A 23,282-nucleotide genomic window follows, 5' to 3' on the forward strand; every position below is an offset into this window, starting at 1 on the left:
CACTCCCGGTGCCGCTCTCCTCACCGTGCCCGCCTTTCCTTGTCCTGCCCGCCTTCCACTCCCGGTGCCGCTCTCCTCACCGTGCCCGCCTTTCCCTTCATTGCTGCCATGCCGGGCCCACCCTGCGGGTCCCTGCTCGACTACAAGACTGCCAAGTTCTCGCTGACACGGAACCGGCGGGTGGGGCTGCTGCACCGGCTGCTGCAGCTGAGCGCGCTTGGCTACCTGCTGGGGTAGGCACCCTGCCCTCGGGGTGGCCGGTCCGTGCTGAGGCACGGACACCCCCCAGCCCTCGGCTCCGCCCGGGGTCCCTGAGAGCCCCCGCCCCTCCGCAGGTGGGTGCTGCTGCTGCGGAAGGGGTACCAGGAACGCGACGCGGCCCCCCGTGTCGCCGTGCTCACCAAGGTGAAGGGGGCGGTGGCCGCCGAGGCCGCGGGCCGGCGGCTCTGGGACGCAGCGGATCTCACCTGGCCCCCGCAGGTACGGCCGGGCCCCGGGCGGGGAGGTCACACATACAGTCAGTTGTCTTGGCAAGGGGATGCCGCAGGTACCACTGACCTCCAATAAGCCCTGGCAAAGCCATTAGTGCTTGTTCCACCCATGGTGTCACAGGGCGTCCCCTTGTACCCGCTCTAGTGTCAGCCCCCGTTGACGGCGCCTTCTTGCTTCCCAGGGAGAAAATGTGCTTTTCCTGGTGACTAATTTCATTGCCACGATCCGGCAAGCCCAAGGCACCTGCCCTGAGGTGAGTGAATGGACCTGCCTCAGCCTGGCCTCACAGGGGTGGGATGGAGCCAGTGGTCCTGCTGCTCAGTGGAAGACCAGATAAAAGGGAAAAATGGATTTATATTCCCACAAAACCCGATTTCCCTCATTCTCACTGCTTCACTTCCTATAAATCATTATCACTGAGCCCAGCACAATAGCTATTCTAATCTGTGCCCCTCTACTGTAAAAGCTAAATGTTAGGGACAATACTGGAGCTATCTCTGGAAAAGAAAATAAACCTAGGGACCAGAAAGGTATAAAAACCTCAGAGAAGCCTAGGGACCAGAACTGCATGAAGGCCTCCATCCTGAGAGACATTATGAATTCAAGCAACGTGGTTACTGACTGCTTTATCCCAATACAGAGTAAGTACAACCAAAATGCAATCAGTACAGGTTTTTTCCACTTTCTCAGGCCCCACGCTGGACACCAGTAATGGTATTTGTCCTGGTTTAGAGCAAATTTGGGAGAAAACCTCCTAATGGAGTCCCTCGAGAAAGCAAATTCAAGCGGCTCTTCCCTCAACTGGTTCAGGAAAAATACTTCCTTGGAGAAAAGTGGAAAAAACTGTTTATTTAACAGAAATTGAATAATATTAAAAAATAAAACCTCTCAATGTTCAAAGAGATGGCAAATCCAGAAGAGTCCTTTTCATGGGGTGTAGCTCAGCTCTCTCAATCTATCAGTTCCCCTGGTGCTGGAAAGTGCCGAGGCCCAGGCCCTGGTGAGCCACAGGCGTGAGCTCCTGGGGTTTGTCTGGGTTTTCAGTCCAGTGCAGGTTTGAAGAGATCCAAGAAAAACGGGAAATAAGCAGTCTGGGGAACTTCTCTGTCTCAGCTAGCTAAAAACCAGCTAAAAGCAAAGGAGGGCTCTGTCCTGCTGTCTATCCATGCTGCAGACAATGCAGTCCTGAGAAGCATGCCATTTCTGAGTGAGTGTCATTTCTGAAAACAAGCTGTGTGCTTCTTCTTTCTCCCTGTTTACTCTCAGAGCCAGTCTTAAAGGTGCTGAACTTAGATATGTAACATAAACAGAACAGGAGATTGGGGATACCAGCATCATAAAGTCACCCCAGGACAATAAATAGCGCTCTGCAGCACATCTGCACTTGCTCTCTCATACCTTCATGAGCCAAGATGTATATCCACATGTTCTACCAGAACTATTTGTGGTGTCCAGGACAGGGAACAGGGGGCCTCTCCAGCTCTGAACTCTTTGTGTGGTGGCACTGTATGACCATTCCAGGCTTTCTGCTGCCCTTGAACAAGTGGATGCCTTGGCACACACTCCATGGATACCTGTGTCATGTTTCCTTGATAACTCCCTGCTGCAGGACTAATGCCCATCTTAGTGTCCTGTTTTTAGGAGGAACAGAGCACAAGGTCTAGATGGTTTTCCAGCTAGCCAGCACTTAATGGTATATGTTCTCTGGTAGAAATCTTCCCTTTAAGGCTGGAGTCAGGCCTGCTCCTTCTCCCAGGCTGGACCCAGCTCAGCAGATGGGAGTAAATGTCCTTTAAGCTGAACCACTGCTGGCACTTTGTACCTAAGCCAAGCACCAATTGCATTAGCTCCCTTTAGCTCCTGCTGTGGCCAAATGCTGCAGGGGAGGAGAAACACTGGGCTTGGACTGGGGAAAATGACACCAATGATCCATCTTTAAAATGCTGAGAACTACTAAAGTCCCAGCAGGGAGGAAGACAAGTGCTGTAGGATATTTCAGGGTTCTCACAGGCAGCCACAGGCACCTCTGGTTTTGCAGTGTGCATGCCAAGGACACACAGAGCTGAGGATTTCATTCCAGAGCTGGGGTGAGTGTTATTGTGTATCCCAGCCTACATCCTGTGCTGGTCTCCAAGAGTTCCTCTGTTCCTGGCATTTGGGCTGTAGATGACATTCATATTTGGAAAGCTTTGAATAATTAGCAGCTTTTGGCTTTGCAGGGAGTTTGAATCATCTTAATATTCTTGACAACCAGAGTATTTGGTGCTTGCAGATGAGTGTGTGTGTGGCCAGAGGCAGCACCAAATGTGAGCCAAACTGTTTCAGCAGCTGTACACATGCACTTAAGTCTTTGCATCCTTTTATCCCTTTATGTTCCAATGTTTGTCTTCCTTTTCAGACTACCAAGTTCATTTCTTTCCATGCCTTCTCTTTCTCCCCTACATAGCCCCTTCCCTAAACACCTTGGGCAATTGCCAGATGTTCTCCTGCATCCCATAATGACTTCAGACTCCACCCATCCCAAAGATACTGCTCCTCTCAGATCATATTGGTGGGTTTTACACCTGAATGAGGGGCTGAGGCTGTCCTGGGGCAGCTTGGGGAAGGCTTGAACAGAACCTCACTTTTGAGTCCATAATTGAGGATTCCCCTCCTGCATCTGGGCCTCTGTGCCCCCCAGAGCTTGGGGGAGGTGGGTTTCTGATGAGCTGGTGATTCCTGTCATGGCCTGGGGTAGCTAGGGGAGGTGTTAGTGATATTTCCCCAACTACCATCATCTCTCTGTGTTTGAATAAGAGGTTTTTACTGCTCCTGACAATCAGGTAGGTCCAGAGTAAGGGTTAAGCTTTTCCTGTCTCTTGTAAAACTTGTGTTATGCTGGATTTAGGGTCTACTAAGTTCTCCCCCAGGGAATTCATCATAGTACTTTACAAGGTGTTTAATGGGCTCAGTCATTAGGGCCTTCCTGAATCTCTCAGTGCTGGTTCCCAGTTCCATCTGAAAGGTCTGAGGTATCTCCTGAGGCTTCCTCTGCCACTGAGCAGTAGGACACAAGTGCTCTGGAGAGGAAGGATTGCCCCTTGGACATGCCTCTCTTCTGACTGGCTAGAGGCTGGTGAATATTCATCTCTAACTATGTGGGAAGCACTTGGAGATGCAGGAGCAGCAGTGCTGCAGTGGGGGGGAGTGACAGCATGGCCTCAGGTAGCTGCACAACACAGTGACAGCACTTCTCTCTGTCCCTCACAGAGCCCCTCTGTCCTCGACGGGATGTGCAAAGAAGATGCAGATTGTCCCATGGGAAACCCTGTGGTTCATGGCAATGGTACTGGGTGTTTTGCTAAAGAAACAAAAACCTAGAATGGTTTGGGTTAAAACAGAACTTAAAGCTCATCCAGTTCCACCCCCTGCAATGGACAGGGACACCTTCCGCTATCCCAGGTTGCTCTGAGTTCTTTCCAGCCTGGCCTTGGACACTTCCAGGGATCCAGGGGCAGCCCCAGCTGCTCTGGGCACCCTGTGCCAGGGCCTCACCACCATCAAGAATTTCTTCCCAATACCCCACCTCAACCTGCCTCTGCCACTGGGAAGCCATTCCCCCTTATCCTGTCCCTCCAGGCCATTGTCCCAATTCCCTCTCCAGCTCTCTTGGAGCCCCTTTAGGCACTAGAAGGGACTCTGAGGTCTCTCCAAAGTCTTCTCCAGGTGATCAACCACAACTCTCTCAGCCCCTGTCTTATATTGTTTCCTTTCTAGGCATAAAAACTGGGAAATGTTTGATGTTCAACACCACTCATTCCACCTGTGAGATCTATGGCTGGTGCCCTGTGGAGAATGGCACCCTGCCCAGGTAATCAAACATGAGGAGACAGCAGATAATTGGGAGCTTTGGCTCCCTCCCTCTGCATTACCAGGAGTCTGACCATACTTGCCCAAGGGGCAGCCAGGCTCAGGGAGACCTCTGACATTGCCCTTCTTGTCAGTTAAAGTCAGAGGACTTCACCTAAGAGCACTTCTTGCACCTGTCCATTGTAGCCAAAATTCTGGGGTTGCAGGAGAGATTGCAGGGATCGGGAAATGGGGCCTTGACCACTGTGCAAGACATGACTTTGTTGGTGGTTGTTTTCTAGGAAACCACTTCTGGCTGAGGCAGAGAATTTCACTCTTTTTATAAAAAATACTGTCCACTTCACCAAATTTAACTTCTCCAAGTAAGTACAGTACTTTCCAGCTGGGCTGAGCATGCAGCCTGGTCCAGCCTTGGCACCAAGCCTGTCATGGGGCTGAGGAGCTGAAGCACTCGTGGAGCCAATGGCACCCAGGGCAGGTAGTGCTGGGCCAGTTAGAGCAGGACAGATTTTGAGGTGAATACAGGTCACTGCAGGTGTGCTGGGTGTGCAGCTCTAAGAGCAGTGGGATGGGGACCTCAGAGAAAGGGACTGGTGTCCATTTGCCCATGTAGAGCACTGTGAAGAGCTGGATAAGGCCAGCCAATTCCTAAACTCTCATTTGGAAATGAAACTAATATTTTTTTCTTTTAGTCCTTGCAAAGTGCTTTCACAGAAGGCCCCACAGCCCCAGCACACTGACTGTCCTGCCCTACTGTGGCAGGAGATGTGGCATGAAATGTCCCTGGTGTTAACCCTAGCAGTGACTAGAGCTGGGTGCTGGGAGGAAACAAAGGAGTACAAAGAGGTGGAAGGGAATGTCATGGCACATGCTATAGAGAATAACTCCATGGGAGATTCCTCTGGGCTGGTTTTTCTCCATCTGAGGCTTTAGGCAAGGCATTGACTGTCCCCCCACCAATGCACTGGTGGGCACAATCCAATGTGAGGGTCCCCTTTGCAGTCCCACAGCTGGGCTCCATTACCTCCCACACCCCTGCCCCACCTCTCTCCTGTCTCAGGTGCAACACTTTACAAACAACTGACTCCAGCTATTTCAAGAGCTGCACATATGATCCAGTCTTCAACCCCTCCTGCCCTGTGTTCCGTGTCCGTGACATGGTGGAGGCAGCTGGAGAGAACTTTGGAGACCTCGCACTGCTGGTACTTGTTTTTTATGTAACTATGGAAGGTAACTCAAAATTCTTCAAGGATGTGAGCAAGAAGCAGAGGATTGACCTGAAATGCTAAGGGAATATATGATCTGGGAATGTCTGAACAGTTAATGACTCTGCCAATCTGATCCCATGCTTCTCCTGGTGTAAAATGTGTTTTGCAGGGAGGAAGCATCAGAGTTCTTATTGAGTGGAACTGCGACCTGGACCAACCTGCTACCCAGTGCCAGCCACAGTATTCCTTCAGCCTGCAGGACAGGAGGTACAATTTCAGGTAAGGATGCTGGGACAGTGGCTACACAGGCCTGTGAGATCAGCACATGGCAGTTGTTTGAGATTTTAGTTCTGATGGATGTTCTGAAAGGAGCAGCAGGGCCAGCAAGTTTGCATTGGTCAGTTCACAGATGACACTGAGCTGGGTGGGAGTGTGGACCAGCTGGAGGGCAGGAAGCTGTACAGAGGGAACTGGACAGGCTGGATCCATGGGCTGAGGTCAATGGTATGAGGTTCAATAAGGTCATGTCAGATCCTGCACAGGGCTCACAACAACCCCATGGCATGTTCCAGGCTGGGGCAGAGTGGCTGGAAAGCTGCAGGCAGAAAAGGACCTGAAGGTGAACATGAGCCCAAGTGTGCCCAAGTGAGCAAGAAGGCCAAGGGTGCCTGATCTGTGACAGCCCTGATATGGCAGCACAGGGGAAAGTGCGTGTTCTCTGTGCTGGCCCTGCTGGGGCACCTCCAGTGCTGGCAGATCTGAGCCCCTCCTGACAAGAGAGACCTGGAGGGGCTGCAGCGTGTCCAGGGCAGGGAACGGAGCTGGGGAAGGGGCTGGAGCCCCAGGAGCGGCTGAGGGAGCTGGGAAAGGGGCTCAGCCTGGAGAAAAGGAGGCTCAGGGGGCCCTTCTGGCTCTGCACAACTCCCTGCCAGGAGGGGACAGCCGGGGGGTCGGGCTCTGCTCCCAGGCAACAAGGAGCTTTATTGGAGGGAACAACCTGAAGTTGCACTAAAGGGAGTGTTTAGATTGAATGTTAGAAAAAATCTTTTCAGTGAAAGGTTTGTCCAGCCCTAGTGCAGCTGCCTAGGGCAGTGGTGGAGTCTCCATCCCTGGAGGGATTTAAAAGCTGTGTAGATGTGCCACGTTGGACATGGTGGACATGGGTTAGTGCTGGGTTAACTGGACTTAATGATCTTAGAGACCTTTTCCAATGATTCAGTGATTCCAAGGCAACAAAGAATGGTAACTCAGGGCAGGGCCTGTCAGTACAGGGATGCTGTGGCAGTTCCCATACTTCAAAGCTCTGTTGTGTTTGGAGCTGAGCAGGGCATTACCTGCCTGAGAGAAGGTAATGTGACTGTCCCCACTTGAACTGGGCACACTGAGAGCTGCATGCTCCCAGTGACCCAGATTGGGTGCTGAGGGGATGCTGATGCCCAGCTGTTGGTGCCAGCAAGTCATTGCTGTACATGTATGCCCAGTTCCCAGCCTGGAGGACACCCAGGAACCCACCAGCCCAGCAATCCTTTGGCACTAGCACCCACATCCCTCCCTGCCTTCATGGAGCTGCCTTGCTGAGCCATGCCCATCTCCCACAGAACTGCCTCCTACTACTGGGGCTCGCAGCGGCAGCTGTACCGAAACCTGCTGAAACTCTATGGGATCCGCTTTGACCTCTCCGTGCATGGCCAGGTACTGTGAGCTCCTCAGCCCCAGGGCTGACTCCTCACACCACTGCTTCCACTCTACCCCCAGCGTTTCTGCTACCATCACTTCTCCCCACCTGGGTGAGCTCTTCACCTCTTTCCAGAGTATCCTAACCAGAGCAGGAGAAAAGAGTCTCTCCCATTTGAAGAAAAACCTTTTGGTAATGCCCTGAGGAGTGAGACTTCCCTCTCTGAGGGTCTGACGTGAGGGCTGTGAATTGTTCAGTAGGCAAGGTGGGCTGGTCTGGGCTTGTAGGTGTCTCTCTGAGGATCTTATGGTGGGAGTACCCTGAGAAAGATAAACCTGAACTCTAATGAACCTGGACAATTAATCCCTTCTTGATGAAAAGTACCTTCAGAGGGAAAAGGTGTCGCATGATCAAAGCTGGACATTCCCCAGCCATGTGCACTGAGAGCCCAGAAATTGTCCATGTCCTGGACTCATCCCCAGCAGTGTGGGCAGGAGGTAAAGCAGAGATTCTGCTTCTCTGCCCTGCTCAGGTGCAGTGCTGCCTCCAGCTCTGGTGTCCCCAACACCAGAAGGATTTGGAGCTGCTAGAGTGAGCCCAGAGGAGGGCACGGAGATGCTCAAAGGCTGGAGTCCCTCTGCTCTGGAGCCAGGCTGGGAGAGCTGGGGGTGCTCACCTGGAGAGGAGAAGGCTCCAGGGAGACCTCAGAGCCCCTTCCAGGGCCTAAAGGGGCTCCAGGAGAGCTGGAGAGGGACTGGGGACAAGGGATGGAGGGACAGGACACAGGGAAATGGTTTCCCAGTGGCAGAGGGCAGGGAGAGATGGAATATTGGGAAAGAATTGTTCCCTGTTAGGGTGATGATGCCCAGACACAGGGTGCTCAGAGAATCTGTGACTGCCCCATACCTGAAAATGTCCAAGGCCAGGCTGGACAGGACTTGGAGCAGCCTGGAATAGTGGAAGGTGTCCCCTGTCCATGGCAGAGGGTGGAATGAGAGGAGCTTTAAGGTCTCTTCCAACCCAAACTATTCCATGTTTCTATGATTGTTGATGCTACCCTGTGCAGCATCAGTCACAAATTCAGTGCTTAGCTTTCCAAAGAGGAAGCCTGTGCTGAGAGCACTTCCCCCACTGAGAGATGTTCACAGCTGGTCTTTTGTGCTCAGCAGTGCCCTTTGCACCTGAAGAAGGTGAAGCACACTGTGCAGGAGAGGGTGTACCACCTCTAGGCTGAGAGAGCAGGAGAGAACAGCCAGAAGGGAAACCACCAGACTCATTTTTGAAGGGAGGGACACATCACACCACGGTTGTGTTTGCTAGGATGTGGCTCCATGGGTGGCAGCTGCAGCAAGAGGGAGGTTCCTGCTATGCCTGCAGGAGCAAGTGGGTCACAGTAACCTCTGCTGCTTCTAGGTCATCAGGCACCTCTGTCCCTTCTTTGACAGCCTAAGGGGGTTGGAGTCAGCACAACAGCAGTTCCTACAAATGGGCATGGGGAAATATCCCTGCATCCTCCAAGCACCTCCTGACTTTGAGCACACTGCCCCACATGGCTCAGTCCACAACCTTCTCACCCCTCTGACCACTCTCCACCCTCTCTTACCCCCCCACTGTTTCTCACCAGGCTGGGAAGTTCAGCATTGTTCCTACTGCCGTGAGCTTTGGCACCAGCATCGCCTTCTTTGGTGTTGTGAGTACTCTCAATACACCCTTTTTCTTCCATCTGTGGCTTGGGATTTGCCATTTCTCAGTTGTTTCCCTGCCTGCCTGGGCACAAAGCTTCCTTAGTGCCAGCCAGCACAGAGGGGAGATGGTCTGGCATGGTGTCAGCTCAGGTCTCCCTGTGACCATTAGTAATGACACCACTGGATTGGGATCTTGAGTGCTGTCATGGTCACATCCTATGGAGGTCATGATTTTGTGTGAATCCTGGGGCAGAGTATCACTGGGATGCTGTCAGCAGGAGAGAGCAGCTCTTCTCTGCTTCACCTCTGACTCAGAAGGGACCCAGCGTCCTGTCACTATGGTGGAGCAGCCCCTTGTAGAGCCCTTCTCTGGCTCTACCCTTCCAGCAGAGTAACAGGGAGGTCCCCCACCTGCCCCCCTTTCCTCACTGACATGCTCATCCCAGTCCGTATGTGACTGTGAGGGTGCTGGAACAGCCCTCCCTGTCCATCCATTGCAGCCTGGGGATCCTGTCTGACCTCCTGGGACCGGGCTGGGTCAGAGAGGAGCCAGTGGAGGTGGCTGGAGGCAGGGCTGGCTCACTGCCCCAGCAAATGCTCACAGCTGGCTGCAGGGCTCCGTAGGAGCCAGGATGGAAAGCCAGGCATTCCTGGGGGAAGTTCCTTGTCTTCAATGTTTGTCTGTCTCCAGGCTACAATAGTCTGTGACCTGGTTCTGCTCTACCTGGATGCAAAGGCGGACCTTTATTGGAAGGGGAAGTTTGAGGAGGTAAGGATAGGGCCATATGGGGGAGAGGAGGTTTTGAAGTGAATCATTTTGGATTTGATGATTTTCTTGCCTTTTGGTTACAACTCAGTTCCCAAGACCAGGGAAAAACCTAGTGGAGCAGCTCTTAGTCTCCAACTTTCAGGCTTGGTTGCCAGTCTGAACTGGGAGAGGGATCCAGCTGGTGCCAAGGGTCAGGGAAAGTTGCGCCATGACCTCAGCTACTGTCAAAACATCAGTGGGTTGACATGGGGACCTTACCTGGAAAACCAATCCAGATTCATGCTTTTTCACCCTCTTCCAAATTGAATCTGTTGGAACTCTCTGCACAGACATGCCAGCTCTTAGTGCACATTCTGTTCTGTGGTTCATTGACAGGTTTATGTGCCAAGCATGATTCCATTGTGGAAATTCACTGCCCTGGTCAATCAGGGAATCACAGGGAGGCCCCTACAGACCAGTAGAGCTTGCAGCCCTGCCTCAGGTCATCTCCAGCTTTATCTGGCCAAATCTTAGAAGCCTCTGAGGCATGAGATCCCCCATCTCCTGGTGAACTGTCCCAAAGCTGCACCATCCTATGCAGGGGCAGGGGGGGAAACTTTCCTAATGCCTGATCTCAAATCCAGAGTGGAGTGAGGGTCCTGTACAGTGAATCTGGTTGCATGGAACCAAGCAGAGTACACAAGGACCACCTGGGCTGCCTCCATGGCTGCTGTATACTGATGTCCCTGTTCATTTTGCAGGCAAGACCCCCTAAAGGTAAGCCTGGGGCCACAGCTTAGGGACATTGGGAATGCTCCACCACAAACAGCCTTCCCTCCAGAGCCACCTCCAGGTAGATATGATGGGGGAGCCCTGGTGGAGGTGGGCCAGTCCTGGCACGGCCGGAGTTAGGGTCTGCCTTTCCTGGAGAAGCACTGGCAGCAGCAGCAGTTCTTGGCTCCTGGAGCACAAAGCCATCCCAGTGGCAGCTCGCAGCACTGACAGCTGGTGCTGGAGCAGAGCTGCCCCAGAACCAGAGTGTGCTGGGGAGCAGTTGATCCCGCTTGGCACAACAGGCTTAAAGAATTTTGCACTTCTCCATGTTCCAATGGCCATGGGCCTTGATTTCCCTTGAAAAACAGGGATGCAATGGAATAAAGCTGTTCTGGAAGCAGTAGGAGGCTCTGCTCTGTCTCTAGCCCTGGAGGGACTGTAAGCTTGTGGAGTGCTGCTGTTCTTGCACCTCACGGCACCCTGCAAGCTTTCAGCTAGGATGGGCTTCATGTGGGCCACCTGGATTCTCAGAAGCCCCCTGGGAAGTTCAGGGAGGGTTTAGGGGCCTAGCTTAAATTTACAGCCCTGGGCTGGTACTTCCTAGGGGTGTGCAGTGGTTCCTGCACCCTGGTTCCTGCCTCCTTCCAGGGCTGATGCTCAGCAAGGACAGGCACAGCCCTGGGGTAAGCTGGAACATTTCAGAGGTGCTGAGCCCTCAATCCCACTTTCCCCAGGCTGTGTTGGCTGGTGCAGGACAAGGGTCAGTTGGGCTGTGCCTGGGTGCTGCCTCTGGGGGCTCCACAAAGCTCAGAAACAGTGTCTGCGGGTTTGAGCCTGTTTAATGCTCCCTGCCAGGACCAGCTGTGTGGGGTGGAGGGGTCCTGCAGCACCACACCATCTCGGCTGCCTGTCCCCTTGTGCCCCCCAGCTCCAGCCGCTCCCCCCCACCCTCCAGGAACTGCCGCAGGTAAAACTGTGCTGCCAGCTGCTTGGTCATGATCCTCAGCGCCAGGAAGGCAGCCACCATCTCAAGGAGGAGGAAGACCAGGAACAAGCTGTGCATGGGCACCTCCAGCGGCAAGTGGATGACCTGGCTGTCTGTCAGCAGGAAGAGCAGGAGGGGCAGCTGGATCAGGAAGGAGAGGAGCAGGAATCCAGCCAGCTCGGGCACCTGCAGGATCAGAACCTGATGAGAGGAGGCAGTGGTGGGCTGGGGGGACCCTCTGTGCCCCTGGAGCTTCCTGCATCAGCCTTTGCTGGCCTTGGCACCCGGGAACCAGGGATGTCCCTGCCACATGGAGCTTTGGTCAGATGCTGTCAAACCCCCCCCAGTGCTTAAGGGTAACACAGGAGAGATACAGCAGGAGGGCAAATGGGTCCCCTTCATTCCCTCTCTCCAGGTCATGCCTGCACCCATGATTCTCTTCTGGGACAGCTCCAGGTAGAACTCCAGAGGAAGGACAGTGATGGGCACTTGGGTCCTAAGTGAGGGGACATCCAGTTCCCCCATTTGGGCTGATCCTCACTAAGCACGAGGGCCTTTGTGGCCAGGGCAGGCAGTGCTTACCTTCTCCTGGAGGTTCCCCAGGTAGCCCAGGTAGAGGCGGGAGCCCTCAGCCAGTGAGAGGATTAGGAAGGCTGTGACCAGCAGGAACTGGTAGTGCCAAGGCAGCAGGTGGTACTGTAATGGGGGCACAGCCTTGTCCAAGTCCAGCTGTCCATGCCCAGTTTCCCTTTACCTGTGCACCATTCCCTGTTCTCTATGCCCAGCTCCCTGTGCCCTCCTCTCCATACCCAGCTCTCCATGCTCTGCCAGCTCTCACCATGCTGGTGCCTAGCTCTGCCTACACTTCCCAACCATGTTAACCATTCCTGCCTGGTTAGTTCATGAGTTTCATCGCTAGCAGAGATGAGCAATATTTTCTCATGGGAGTCAGGGCATTTTGGGGATCCATTAATTCTGAAGAGGCTCCTCTGTCCCCTGCCCACATTGTCCCCCACCCAAGCCCAGGGAGAGTTGGCAGGAGCAGCTCCCCCCATCCCTGCATGCCCCATGGAATGGTACCTTCAGGTGCAGCATAATCCCCTCAGCCAGGCACCAGACTGGGAAGTAGTAGACGTTGAAGTAGAGCATCACCTGGAGGGGCAGGCTGGACAACACCTCGTGAGCTAGGCAGGACAGGCAGGGATGAGCAGGCTGCTCACCAGCCCTGAGGTCCCCCTGCCCCTGGGATCCCTCACAGCTTGCAGAGGGGAGCAACAGACCCTGGGTCCCACAAACAGCTGATTGCAGCAGATGTTCTTATTTTTGCTCCCCTCTTTGGTGGGTGCTGAGCAGGGTCACGGTGATGGACAGCCCCTGTTCCCAAGCCCCCTCCGCAGAGCCCTTCTGCCCGTACCTGGCTGGTAGGTGTGGGCGGTGCCACTATCCCACGTCTTGTTGTTGATGAAGAGGGAGCCACTGAAGGCCACCAAGCCCCGGCGCAGGCTGGGGGGCAGCGGGGTGGGTGCAGCCATGGACAGCAGCTGAGCCCTGCTCACCCCAGCCCGGCTCAGGCGGGATTAGCCAGGAGGGAATCAATGAGATAACAGGACAGGCTAATGCGCAGGGCCAGACGCCCATTGGCTCCCTGGGGACAGGGTTGCTGAGCTGGAAGGGGCATCTGGGGAAGGGACCTTCAAACACCAAGCCCACGCAGGAATCACAAGATGAAGTTGCAAGGAAATCACAAGCCACAGAGCATCTCCCCTCTGCAGCACCTTTAGGGGGGGTGATGGCTGGTTGTATCTGTCACCGTGACTTGCAGCAACTGCACCCTCTCCCAGCCAGGCTCTATCAACACAAATATTGCTCAAAGACCCCTGACAGAAGAGGATGCCTCATGAAAGCATGGTTCTCTTCCCCTGAAATGCTTCTTCAAGGCCTCCAGGTTCACAGAGCATTTAACCACCACTGTGAATTCCCTGAGCCCCATCCAGGCTCAGAGGCGCTAGGGAGGGCAGTGGGGGATGACATGTTAGGGGGTGGTTGAGCCAGAGGTGAATGGCAGGGAGAAGTTCTTCAGTAACTTCAAGTTTAAAATCACAGATTAAGGTGGGAAAAGCCTTCTAAGATCATGAGGTCAAACAATTAGCACAACACTGCCAGGGCCACTACTAAACCATGTCCCCTAGTGCTATATCTACACATTTTTTGAACACTTCCAGGGATGAAGACTCAACCACTGCCTTGGGCAGCCTGTGTAAGAGCTGGACTGCCCTTTCCACGAAGAAATTTACCCAATATCCACCCTGAGCCTCCTCTGGCCCAGCCTGAGGCCGTTCCCTCTGCTCCTGTCCCTGTTCCCTGGGAGCAGAGCCCGACCCTCCCCGGCTGTCCCCTCCTGGCAGGGAGTTGTGCAGAGCCAGAAGGGCCCCCTGAGCCTCCTTTTCTCCAGGCTGAGCCCCTTTCCCAGCTCCCCCAGCCGCTCCTGGGGCTCCAGCCCCTTCCCCAGCACGGTTGGTTGCCTTCTCTGAACATACTCAGTAAATGTCAGTTCTACCCTACAGATCTGGTCTCACCTCATGACCTTCAGCCTCCAACTCAACCCATAAGGTGCATCAGAGAAGCTGCCTCAAATAGTGGGAGTAAGTGCTATTAATGGGGTCCTTGTGTCAAGGAACACAAGAAACCAAAGATGATTTTTTTCCTAGATATAGCTAAAATGAAATTGCAGAGCTCACTGCCATATGCTGCCAAAATCAAACCATCTGGGGCTGAAAGCATGGTTAGACCAACACCTGATTGGCTGAAGTTGTAGGATCACAGAATGGTTTTGGTTGGAAGAGACCTTAAAGCTCATCTCATCCCACCCCCTGCCATGGACAGGGACGCCTTCTGCTACCCCAAGGTAGTCCAAACCCCATCCATCCTGGCCTTGAACACTTCCAGGGATCCAGGGGCAGCCCCAGCTGCTCTGGGCACCCTGTGCCAGGGCCTGCCCACCCACACAGGGAAGAATTTCTTCACTGCATCCCATCTTCCCAATATCCCAACCTTCCTTTGTCCTGTCCCTCCATCCCTTGTCCCCAGTCCCTCTCCAGCTCTCCTGGAGCCCCTTTAGGCCCTGGAAGGGGCTCTGAAGTCTCCCTGGAGCCTTCTCCTCTCCAGGTGAGCACCCCCAGCTCTCCCAGCCTGGCTCCAGCCCTTGGAGCAGCTCCATGGCCTCCTCTGGACTGGCTCCAGCAGCTCCAGGTCCCTCCTGTGCAGGGCCCCAGGGCTGGGGCAGCTCTGCAGGTGGGGTCTCACCTGAGTGGGGCAGAAGCAAAGCCCCAGTTGCCCTCCAAGCTATCCCCAACCTGCAAGCACACAGGTGAGGCATGGGCAGGGTGACAAGGCACAGCCCAGAATCCGAGCAGGAGCTGGTAGAGAGCTCACGATCAAGTCTGCATGGGCAGGCAAGGTGAGCAACCAAGATGATACCTGGGCAGTCTGGTGAGATGGGGCAGTGCAGCTGGAGGTCACTGCATGTGGCCCAGCTGGGCTCTCATTCCTCATGGGAACAGGCAGTTTTCTTAAGAGAAACTTTCTGTCCTGGCATGAGAGGTTGCAAGATGTGCCTGGAAAGGTGACAGAGAACACAACCCAGCCTTGCCCAGTTCCAGGACAGACTTGCCACTGGGAAGCATTCACCAAGGCACTGGATAAGGGGTCCCAGGTTCAACACCAGCCCACACCTGTGCAGAGGAGTAATACCCATCTGAGCCATCAGCCCTGCCCATGACCTGGCATATGTCCCAAGAAAAGCTAGAGTGGTGATTGGGACTTCTTGTGTCATGGGTGATATTACCAGCCCTGGTTGAAATAGCTCCTCTATTAAAAGCAGGGAATGGGACTTGTTACCCCTACTGTTGCTGTAGACTGGGGCAGAAGGTCCTTCCTCAGCCCCTGAATGGTCTTCAGCTCTGTGAACATGGGGATGATGCCCATTTTATTCAGCTCATACCCAATACTGGATGAGGCCCCATCAGAGGCAAAGGAGGTCAAAAAGCATCTTCCTGAAAAACAAAGCACTCTGTCAGTTGTGTCCTCAGTGCAGCAAAGTCATGCTGGGGGAGCTGTCAGTCTCAGCCAGTATGGAGAATATGAGAGAGCTTGGGGAAAACAAACAGCTCCAGGGAATGCCACTCTGTGCCACTCCAGCTGGATCCCCTGGGGAGCTGCCAAAGCCAAGTCCAACTATCCCACCAGCAGGACACGAGATACAAAGACAGATTTTTGTGGGTCATAGGCAGAGCTGAGGCAGCACCTGGGCAGCTGCCTCCACCCAGGCAGTGCCTGTGGCCCTAGACCACTCTGGAAGAGCCCTGCCTGGGGCACTGGGACCTGAGCAGTCCCAGCCACCTCTGCCCTCAGAGGAGAACCTGGGGACAGAAACACTGACATTTGCCTTTTGGAACCTGAGATGAGACTTGCAAGTTCCCATTGCTTTGTGGATCCAGAAGACACATAATGGTCCCCGTTCATCACTGTGCTGGAGTGTGCACATCCTGCTACTGTCCCTTCTGGTCATTCCATCTGAGGAAAGCTTTGCAGTGACACCAGGAGAAACCAAAAAGAGATGTGATAGACTGGTGCATTTCAACCCAGCTGAGATCTGAAAGACTGGAAATCCAAGTGAGCTGGGCACAGGTGGGAAGTCTCCAAAGAAGAGGTGCTTGAACAATCTGGCCAACATGCAGAGGTGACCCAAGATTTTAGAAAGAATCAGAAATGACCCAGACCCCAAGAATAGTATTGCTTTAATTTATAGGGGTGAAACAAATTAAAAATATAAATCCTTTTGTTTGGCACTCAGGGTAAAACACTGTTGGGGAAGGAGTCAGCCCAAGGGAGACCCTCAACCCCTACTCCACTGGGCTGATGGACACTGGGCTGTGGCTGGCCAGGTCCACTCCTGAGCTGGAGACTTGGCTCTTCTTCAGCATGGAGCAGGAAACAGGACAGCAGAGCACTGGGCTGGGAAATGCAACCTTGTCACTATGCTGGACGAGTGCCAGACAATGGACAACCAGAAACGTTCCCCAGCTACTTTTCCTCAAATAACATCTCAGCAACATCACTGATCCCATGATATCATTAAGGAGAGATATCCCAAGGTTGGCTGGAAGGGTGGTCACTCAGCCCAGGGCTGCAGCTGAGCCATCACAGCTCTCAGGTATCCCTGCTACACACTCTGGGAATGGGCCAAGTGCTGCCAGTGCTCCAGCCCAAACTGAGCCCAGGAGAGAGGGAACACACTCCATCCCCTTGGCTGTTCTAGGACAAGAGATGCTGGGACAGGGACTGATGAGCTCCAGAACCTTCAGTATGGACAAGGACCCACCTCTGCTGGTGAGGCTGCACAGGACCAGCCTGGACAACACAAACACCAGCTGCACAGAGATTACCCAGTGTAACCCCATCTCCTGGCCCACCCAGATGCTCCCTGGAGTGGGAGTGCACAGGGAGAGCTGTAGCAAATGCTGCAGCCATGCAGGAAGGGAGCAGATGTCAGGCTCCACAGGGATGCACATTGGAGCTCTGCTGGGAGAAAAAGGAATTTTGAAAGGAGCATCATGCATGAAAGCACAGGAGCAACCAAAGGCACTCATGCTGCTTATGGGGGGGAGGGATGTGCATGGTTCAGACCCTCCTGGGGACCCTCAGCCCCATGGCAGCATCCAGAGCCATATGGTGCCCATGTCCACTGCCAGTGCCAAACCCCACACTCTCTGTGGCCTGCCTTTCCAGAATTCCACAGCAATTGCAACAGCAGAGCCCCAGCCCAGCAGGCACAGGGGCAGAGGAGCTGTGGGAGATCCTCCTGGGAAGGTCAGTGCACAATGCTAGGTTCATCCAGGTCTCAAAGGGAAATGGCTGAGCCATGGGGTTCCCACCAGGCCGTAGAGCTGCTGTCCCATCTCCCCATGGCGAGTGCAGCATCAGGAGAGTGCAGCCATCAGCAGCGTTAGGAGCCTTTCCCTGTTAACCAGGACATGTCTCCAGTTCTAAAAGAGAGGAAAACCACAGTGCTGTGAGGGGTTTCTCAACATGCACAGGCAAATGCTCTTAGTGTCCCTCAGTGCTAGTCCAGTACTTGATGTCCATCCCAGCACCCTGCTCCCTCCTCTGCCCTCACTCACCTGTCACTAAACTGTCCAAAAAGTCACCTCCAGATCCTCAAATCTGTGTAAAACTGAGCTCAAATACTTTATTTGTTTATACTTAAAAGCAGCCCTCCAGCTGAAAATCCATGGAAAGCCACCAAACTCCCAGCCAAGCAAGATCCCAGCCAACAGGATCTGTGCCTGATGTAGCTCCTGGCAGCTCCAGCCCTAACCCCCATGTGAAGGGGTACAAAACAAAGACACCCCCCATGTAACCAGTGTCTCTACATGGGAATTACAGACATGACCCAGTCAGGGGGCCAGCTGTCTGTCGTGCAAGCCCCTCACATTCAGCACGCTCAGGACCCCAAACCGAACGTACTTGCCATGACGGACAAACAGCCTAAAGTTGTGAAAGCAGCAGAAGACAAAGAGAGAAAAGACATTCAGGTTTAATCTGGCTTCCTCCAGCCCCTGAGCCCCATCACAGGGCCAACAGATCCTCCCCATCCCTGGGATGTCCACAAGATACCACCTCCCTCCCAGTCACAAAGTGGCACAAAGTGGGACACCAGCAACCATTTCCCAATGAACTGGGGTGATGGCACAAGAAATTCTTCCCTTTGAGGGTGGTAAGACCCTGGCACAGGCTGGGCAGAGAACCTCTGGCTGCCCCATCCCTGGAAGTGTCCAAGACCAGGTAGGATGGGGCTTGGAGCAACCTGGGATAGTGGGTGGGAAGGGGGCAGGGGGTGGAACTGGACAGGCTTTAAGGTCCCTTCCAACCCAAAATATTCTGTCATTTTATGAACCCTGTCTCAGCTGAGTGGGGCCCCTGACATATTCCCCATCCCAGGAGTGCCCAAGGAGTCTGAGCTGGCTCAGAGCTGCCTGGGGGTTGGGAGTGTTCCTCTCCCTGAGCTTTTGAAAATACCTGTTTTTATTCCAGATGTGGAAACACCCCTGCAACAGGGACCCTCAGCAGCTCTGATTCCCACTCTAAAGGCTTCTTTCCAGCTGTTATCACCTCCCTGGCATTTGCCTTCCAGCACCCACCCTCAGCACAAAGCTATGCTCTTTCCTCTGCATGACCTTAAAAACAAAGTGAAGGGAGAAAAATGCCCTTTGCCTATGAGCTCCACTCCAAGGAACCAGAGGCTGACACACAGCCTGGCATCCTGGCACCACCAGCTCTCTGGGCTGGGTTGTGCATCGGGGGTTATTCACAGGCTACACATCCAGTCCTTCTCTGCAGGTCTCCTTAACTGACTGGGTGCCCAGGTGCACCCCAGCATCAGACACGATGTGCCAGTGCCCAAAGGCAGGGAGTATCCCCATCCCATCGTGTCTGTGCAATGATTTGGGTCCTGCTGTTTAAGACAAACCCCCTGTGTGTGGGGGATGCCAGGCCTGGAGGCAGCTGGGAAGCAGCACAGGGGGGATGGAAGGGTATGGAGAGGGATGAGTGGGAAAGGCTCAGCTCTGCCCAGCACCCCATGGCTGTGCTTAGCTGCTGCCCTGACACTGCCACTTTCCACTGTCTGTCTACTTACTCCACATCACGCTTCCGGATGGTCCTGCCAGCAGCCAGGACCTCGGCCACCTTGGAGACAATTGGGTCATAGTTCATGCTGGCCACAGCCACCACCTCGTCATTCCTAGGGCCAGGCAGAACAGAGCAGTTAGGGCAGCCTGGATGGCCACAGCTCCACCACCCAAAACCCACCATGATGAACAGAAGAGGGAGGCAAAGAGGAACACCCAGAGCCAGGCCTGATCCCAAGGTATGAGCACCACAGGGACTGTGCTAGTGACCGGAACAAGGATCAGGAGAGGCTACAGAGTGGCACAGCAGACCCCACTGGTCCCACTGATGTTCATGATGATGTGGTGAGTATCACAAAGTGCCTGGGTGATGGAGATAGCTCTGGCACCCTGGCATCTGTGGGATAACAGCACCAAAGGTAGATCTGATGGTGGATAAAAACCTGGACACCATGAAGAATGGCCAGCGCACTGCTGCCCTGTGCGGAGGGAGTAAAGAGGCAGATGGTCAGGATTTCCCTGTGGAACACTCATTTGGGGTGCTCCACATCCCCTTCCTGATCCTCACCTCCAAATGAGCAGAGTGCCCTGCTGTGAGCTGCTCCACGGACACCAGGACAGCTGGGGTGTCCAACTCCTGGGTCCCACAGCCCCAGCAATGAAGTCCCCATGTATATGGATGTCCAGGTTGGCTGATTGTTCCCCTAGCAGAATCCAAATGCAACCTCAAAGGCTGAGTAGAAAACAAATGAAGCAGAAGAAAGAGGATGTAAAACTGCTGGCGGAGCTTTGGCTAAAGGTCACTGGCAAATGAGAAGGGTGCTTCTCATTTGGGGTTTGCTAAGGTCAATCCAAGCATAATCCTTCAAAGCCTGACTCATGAAGAGATAATTTAATGTACAGTGTGAGATCAGGGAAGATGTGTGGGTAAGATTTAAAACTCTGGTGATATTCTTGAATAAACTGAAGAGTAGAAGCACCCACTAAACCAAGATCTGCTCTTAAATCCACTGCCAAAGTGCTCTGAGATCAACAGAGCAAAGAGCAGCTGGGATGGGAGGGATGTGTGGTAATTCCCAGGACAAGGAGAGCAAAAGTCATGTTTCAGAGGACTCTTCAGCCCTGTGCAGCCATGGGAGTTAAAGCCATCTCTCACACCTGTTTACAAAGCCATGGGGCAGCTCCATTACAGACTGTTTAGTTTCAAAAACTCCCATTCCTCAATAAGCTCATGGCAAATAAAGGAGAGCAGTTTCCTGAGCAGAGTCAATTACAAGATGGGAAACACAAAGTGGTTGGAGAGACCTATCCATCAAAACCAGGGGGAGATATGCTGTTCAAAGCAATGAATAACTGAAGTGTGCTAGGGAACCAGATGTATTCCCACCAGCTGCCCACTGGCTGAGCCTCAAACCCAGACAGTGCCCAAAGGGGCCAGCCAGGAAGGCAAATGCAGCCCAAACATTTCAGCAGGACATGGGGTAGCTGCTTCTTTTGCAAAGTAACTCATGACGTGCTGGTGAGCTGGAGCATCCTGCATCAGCACAGGCTTTTGAACACTTTGTCAGATAAATGGGAAAGCCAGGAGGAATTCCTCTTTTTCAAAAAGTCCTCAAAGACAACGAGAATTCCCATCCTGAACCTGGGATTTGGAGCAATCAGAAGTCTTTGTGAAGACTGAGGGGAGAGGGAAGCACCGTGCATTTGTTTACATGGTCTTCCCTTCCTTTTCAGGGTTCAACATAACAGAGGTGGGGAACCATGAAGAAGACAATTCCCCTAAGGTCTCCAAGATCTTAGGGGCAGGAAGACATCAGTCTGTTGTGAAGGCAGTGTCCCATAGGGATATCTGCAGAATGCTGTCCCCTACACCTCCCAGGCCTTTTATTGACCTCTATACAGCTCTGACAAAACAGCTTTCCTCTTCAAACTCTGGGGCAAAAGAAGCCTTTTTGTAAAAGCCAATGCTGAGGACAGGCTGTAGGAGTGGGAGCCACCAGTAGTTCCTTCAAAAACTAAGGAGGACCAGGAGGAGAAGGGTCCAAACCACAGGGTGGGCACAGCAGAAGGAAGCAGGAGGAAATGGTCAGCTTGGGACTGTCCTCAGTCCAAAAGCATTAGCACCAACTAGAAGAACCACCACCAAAAAAGAAAGAAATACTCCAGTGGCCTTTCACAGATAGGGAGCCAAGCAACAGGGGACATACTGGCTGACCCCCACCAGCCAGTGCTTCCCAGCACCTCCGACTCTCAGCATGGAATGCCATCCTGGTACCCACACGCCATCTCCAGGAGACCCTCCTGGGTGGCAGAACAACACAGTGCTCATCAGGGACCCCCAGTGCTGCCCACCAAGCCCAGGTCCCCTGGCAGCCCCTGTCCCTTGCAGCCACCATGGCACATAAAGCGTGGGTCCCTGGCATGGGACAGGAATTATGCACCTTGCTCAGGGCATTCCCTTTGAATGGCCTCCTCAGATGTTTAATTAAAGCAACCTGATGTTTCCTTTCTAATTAGGTTGAAATAAAGAGATAAAAAGCTCTCATATGGAAAAGTTGCAGGAGGGGAACACTCTCATAGCAGGTCTCCCCAGCACAGCTGGTGCCTTGTCACAAACCCACCTCTTTAGGCAATTTTGACCAAGCTTCCAGCACACTCTGAGCTGTATCCAGTGTGTAAAGGTCCCCAGGTGCCAGCTGGAGCCCCATCCCTGCAGGAGGTGTTTACCCAAGGTGTACAGGTACCAGGGGGAGCAGGGTGAGCACTGGGGATCTCTGGGGTGATACAGTGAGCCCCATACCTCTTCAAGCTCAATGCACACATCCAGGTGCCAGGCTCCATTCTGGAGCAACGTGGGCAAGTGGGTCAACCTCAGGGAGGGAGAAGGCATGGGGTACATTTCAGATGGGACAGAGGGGCAGTGAGATGATGTCTGCAGAGCCAAAGCTGGCTTGTGTCCTGAGCTCCCTCCTGATCCCTGCCTGGATGCTGCTGCCAAGTAGTTTGATGGCTGAGCTGGGCAGCCCTTTTCTTCCCTGGTTTCCCTCTCCTTATCCTTAATATCAGAAAGCACTTGGAGAAACCCCTCTGGTTCCAGCATGAGGATGTTCTGTAGCCACTGGTTTCAGACTGGGACGGACAAAGGCAATAGAAGAATAAACAGCAGCAAACATTTTTGAGATAAATTCATGGTGCACTGACTTTCCAGTCTAGACAGCCAGCATGGCTCCAGAACAGCTGAGGCAACACATCCCAGCTGCCAACACATCTCAAGAATGCATTCCCAGGTAGGCTCCCAAGCTGGGGGAGAGCTGGGTTTCACCACAGATGTAACAGTTCCTGAGTTCCTTCAAACCTTCACAGCTTGTGATAGACAGAAGAGTTTTTTGAGCTTAATTTGTCAAACCAGAAGCAGAAATAGTGCTTCTCTAGACAGAGCACTCTGTCCCGTGCTGGTCACAAATCATTATATGGTGCTGATATGGGAAAGAAATATTTGATAGGAATTGCCAGTATAAGCCATTGTCTGCCCACAGAGATTATGAGGACAAGGGATAGAGACACCAGGTCCAAAGACCAGTTTAACTTGTACAATCAGAACATCATTTCTGCAGGGCCTTGTATAAGTGTTCCATAAGCTCAGTCTGCAGAGGTGAACAAAACTGACTGACAGAAGTTCTGGCACAACTATTTTCCAGCCTAGCAGAGTATTCTCAGGTGAATGTCTGTGTAGGAACATGGATAAGAGAAACACTTACTTGGTATAAAATGCCACAAACTTCAGTTCATCTAAATCTCCCTGAATGACAACATCATCGAATCCTTCCCCATGGCCTGAAAAGCAAAGAAGTGGATTCAGCAGCAATTCCTCCAGATCCAGCTCTAAGACAAGGTGTTTCATTCCAGCACTACATGGAGAACATCCTGCAGAGACCAGCAGCAGGAGATGCGGGTACCAAAAAACACAGAATCACAGGAGAGTTTTGGGCTAGAAAAGTCCTTAAAAAACCTCTTGTTCCCACCCTCTACCACAGGCAGGGACACCTTCCACTACCCCAGGTTGCTCCAAGCTCTGTCCAACCTGGTCTTAAACACTTCCAGGGGTGGGGCAGCCACAGCTTCTCTGAGCAACCTGTGCAGGGCCTCATCACCCTCACAGGGAAGAATTTCTTCCCAAT

At 53.2% G+C, this 23,282-nt stretch overlaps 3 protein-coding genes across 12 annotated transcripts in view; 1 reads left to right on the forward strand and 2 right to left on the reverse strand.

The window, feature by feature from the left end:
• The first annotated feature begins 6 nt into the window (after positions 1-6).
• Positions 7-23,201, forward strand: P2RX6 (purinergic receptor P2X 6). Of its 5 annotated transcripts, XM_015644134.2 has the most exons (13): positions 7-233; positions 336-480; positions 674-745; positions 3,742-3,817; positions 4,249-4,342; positions 4,623-4,703; positions 5,402-5,543; positions 5,719-5,828; positions 7,148-7,241; positions 8,849-8,914; positions 9,601-9,678; positions 13,981-14,058; positions 20,839-23,201. In XM_015644134.2, the coding sequence occupies exons 1-12, from the start codon at positions 109-111 to the stop codon at positions 14,023-14,025; spliced, it is 1,128 nt and encodes a 375-aa protein (XP_015499620.1). In that variant the 5' UTR covers positions 7-108; the 3' UTR covers positions 14,026-14,058; positions 20,839-23,201. The 5 variants fall into 5 exon arrangements, with proteins under 5 accessions (XP_015499620.1, XP_015499618.1, XP_015499617.1 ...); XM_015644132.2 differs by lacking the exon at positions 20,839-23,201 and having other exon boundaries at positions 13,981-14,397; XM_015644131.2 differs by lacking the exons at positions 13,981-14,058; positions 20,839-23,201 and adding an exon at positions 10,054-10,831.
• Positions 10,919-12,948, reverse strand: LOC117245182 (transmembrane protein 17B-like). The gene is made up of 4 exons (XM_033518143.1): positions 12,831-12,948; positions 12,497-12,600; positions 11,999-12,112; positions 10,919-11,602 (listed from the first exon to the last, which is right to left on the reverse strand). Exons 1-4 carry the CDS (start codon positions 12,946-12,948, stop codon positions 11,270-11,272), a joined length of 669 nt encoding a protein of 222 aa, XP_033374034.1. The 3' UTR covers positions 10,919-11,269.
• AIFM3 (apoptosis inducing factor mitochondria associated 3) overlaps positions 16,196-23,282 on the reverse strand; it is a 50,692-nt gene continuing 43,605 nt past the window's right edge. For 2 of the 6 annotated variants that reach the window (XM_015644128.1, XM_015644125.1), the window contains 4 exons: positions 22,863-22,938; positions 19,113-19,217; positions 17,942-17,962; positions 16,196-17,460 (listed from right to left, as the gene is read on the reverse strand). In XM_015644128.1, the coding sequence (XP_015499614.1) occupies positions 17,421-17,460; positions 17,942-17,962; positions 19,113-19,217; positions 22,863-22,938 (242 nt within the window). In that variant the 3' untranslated portion in view covers positions 16,196-17,420. Of the gene's footprint in view, positions 17,461-17,637; positions 17,963-19,112; positions 19,218-22,862; positions 22,939-23,282 lie in introns of those variants that run through there. The other 4 variants (XM_015644129.1, XM_015644126.1, XM_015644127.2 and 1 more) reach the window with 2 other exon arrangements.

This window comes from Parus major, chromosome 15 (assembly GCF_001522545.3).
Source record: "Parus major isolate Abel chromosome 15, Parus_major1.1, whole genome shotgun sequence".
Lineage (NCBI taxonomy): Eukaryota > Metazoa > Chordata > Aves > Passeriformes > Paridae > Parus > Parus major.

Bases quoted from the DNA above. Each gene is read 5' to 3' on its own strand.
- P2RX6 (XM_015644131.2), top strand. From the start codon at position 109: ATGCCGGGCCCACCCTGCGGGTCCCTGCTCGACTACAAGACTGCCAAG. The intron at 746-3,741 runs GTGAGTGAATGG...TGTCCCTCACAG, and splicing joins CCCAAGGCACCTGCCCTGAG to AGCCCCTCTGTCCTCGACGG. The intron at 8,915-9,600 runs GTGAGTACTCTC...GTCTGTCTCCAG, and splicing joins GCATCGCCTTCTTTGGTGTT to GCTACAATAGTCTGTGACCT.
- LOC117245182 (XM_033518143.1), bottom strand. From the start codon at position 12,948: ATGGCTGCACCCACCCCGCTGCCCCCCAGCCTGCGCCGGGGCTTGGTG. The intron at 12,601-12,830 runs GTACGGGCAGAA...TGTCCTGCCTAG, and splicing joins CGCCCACACCTACCAGCCAG to CTCACGAGGTGTTGTCCAGC. The intron at 11,603-11,998 runs GTAAGCACTGCC...CTGATCCTGCAG, and splicing joins TGGGGAACCTCCAGGAGAAG to GTGCCCGAGCTGGCTGGATT.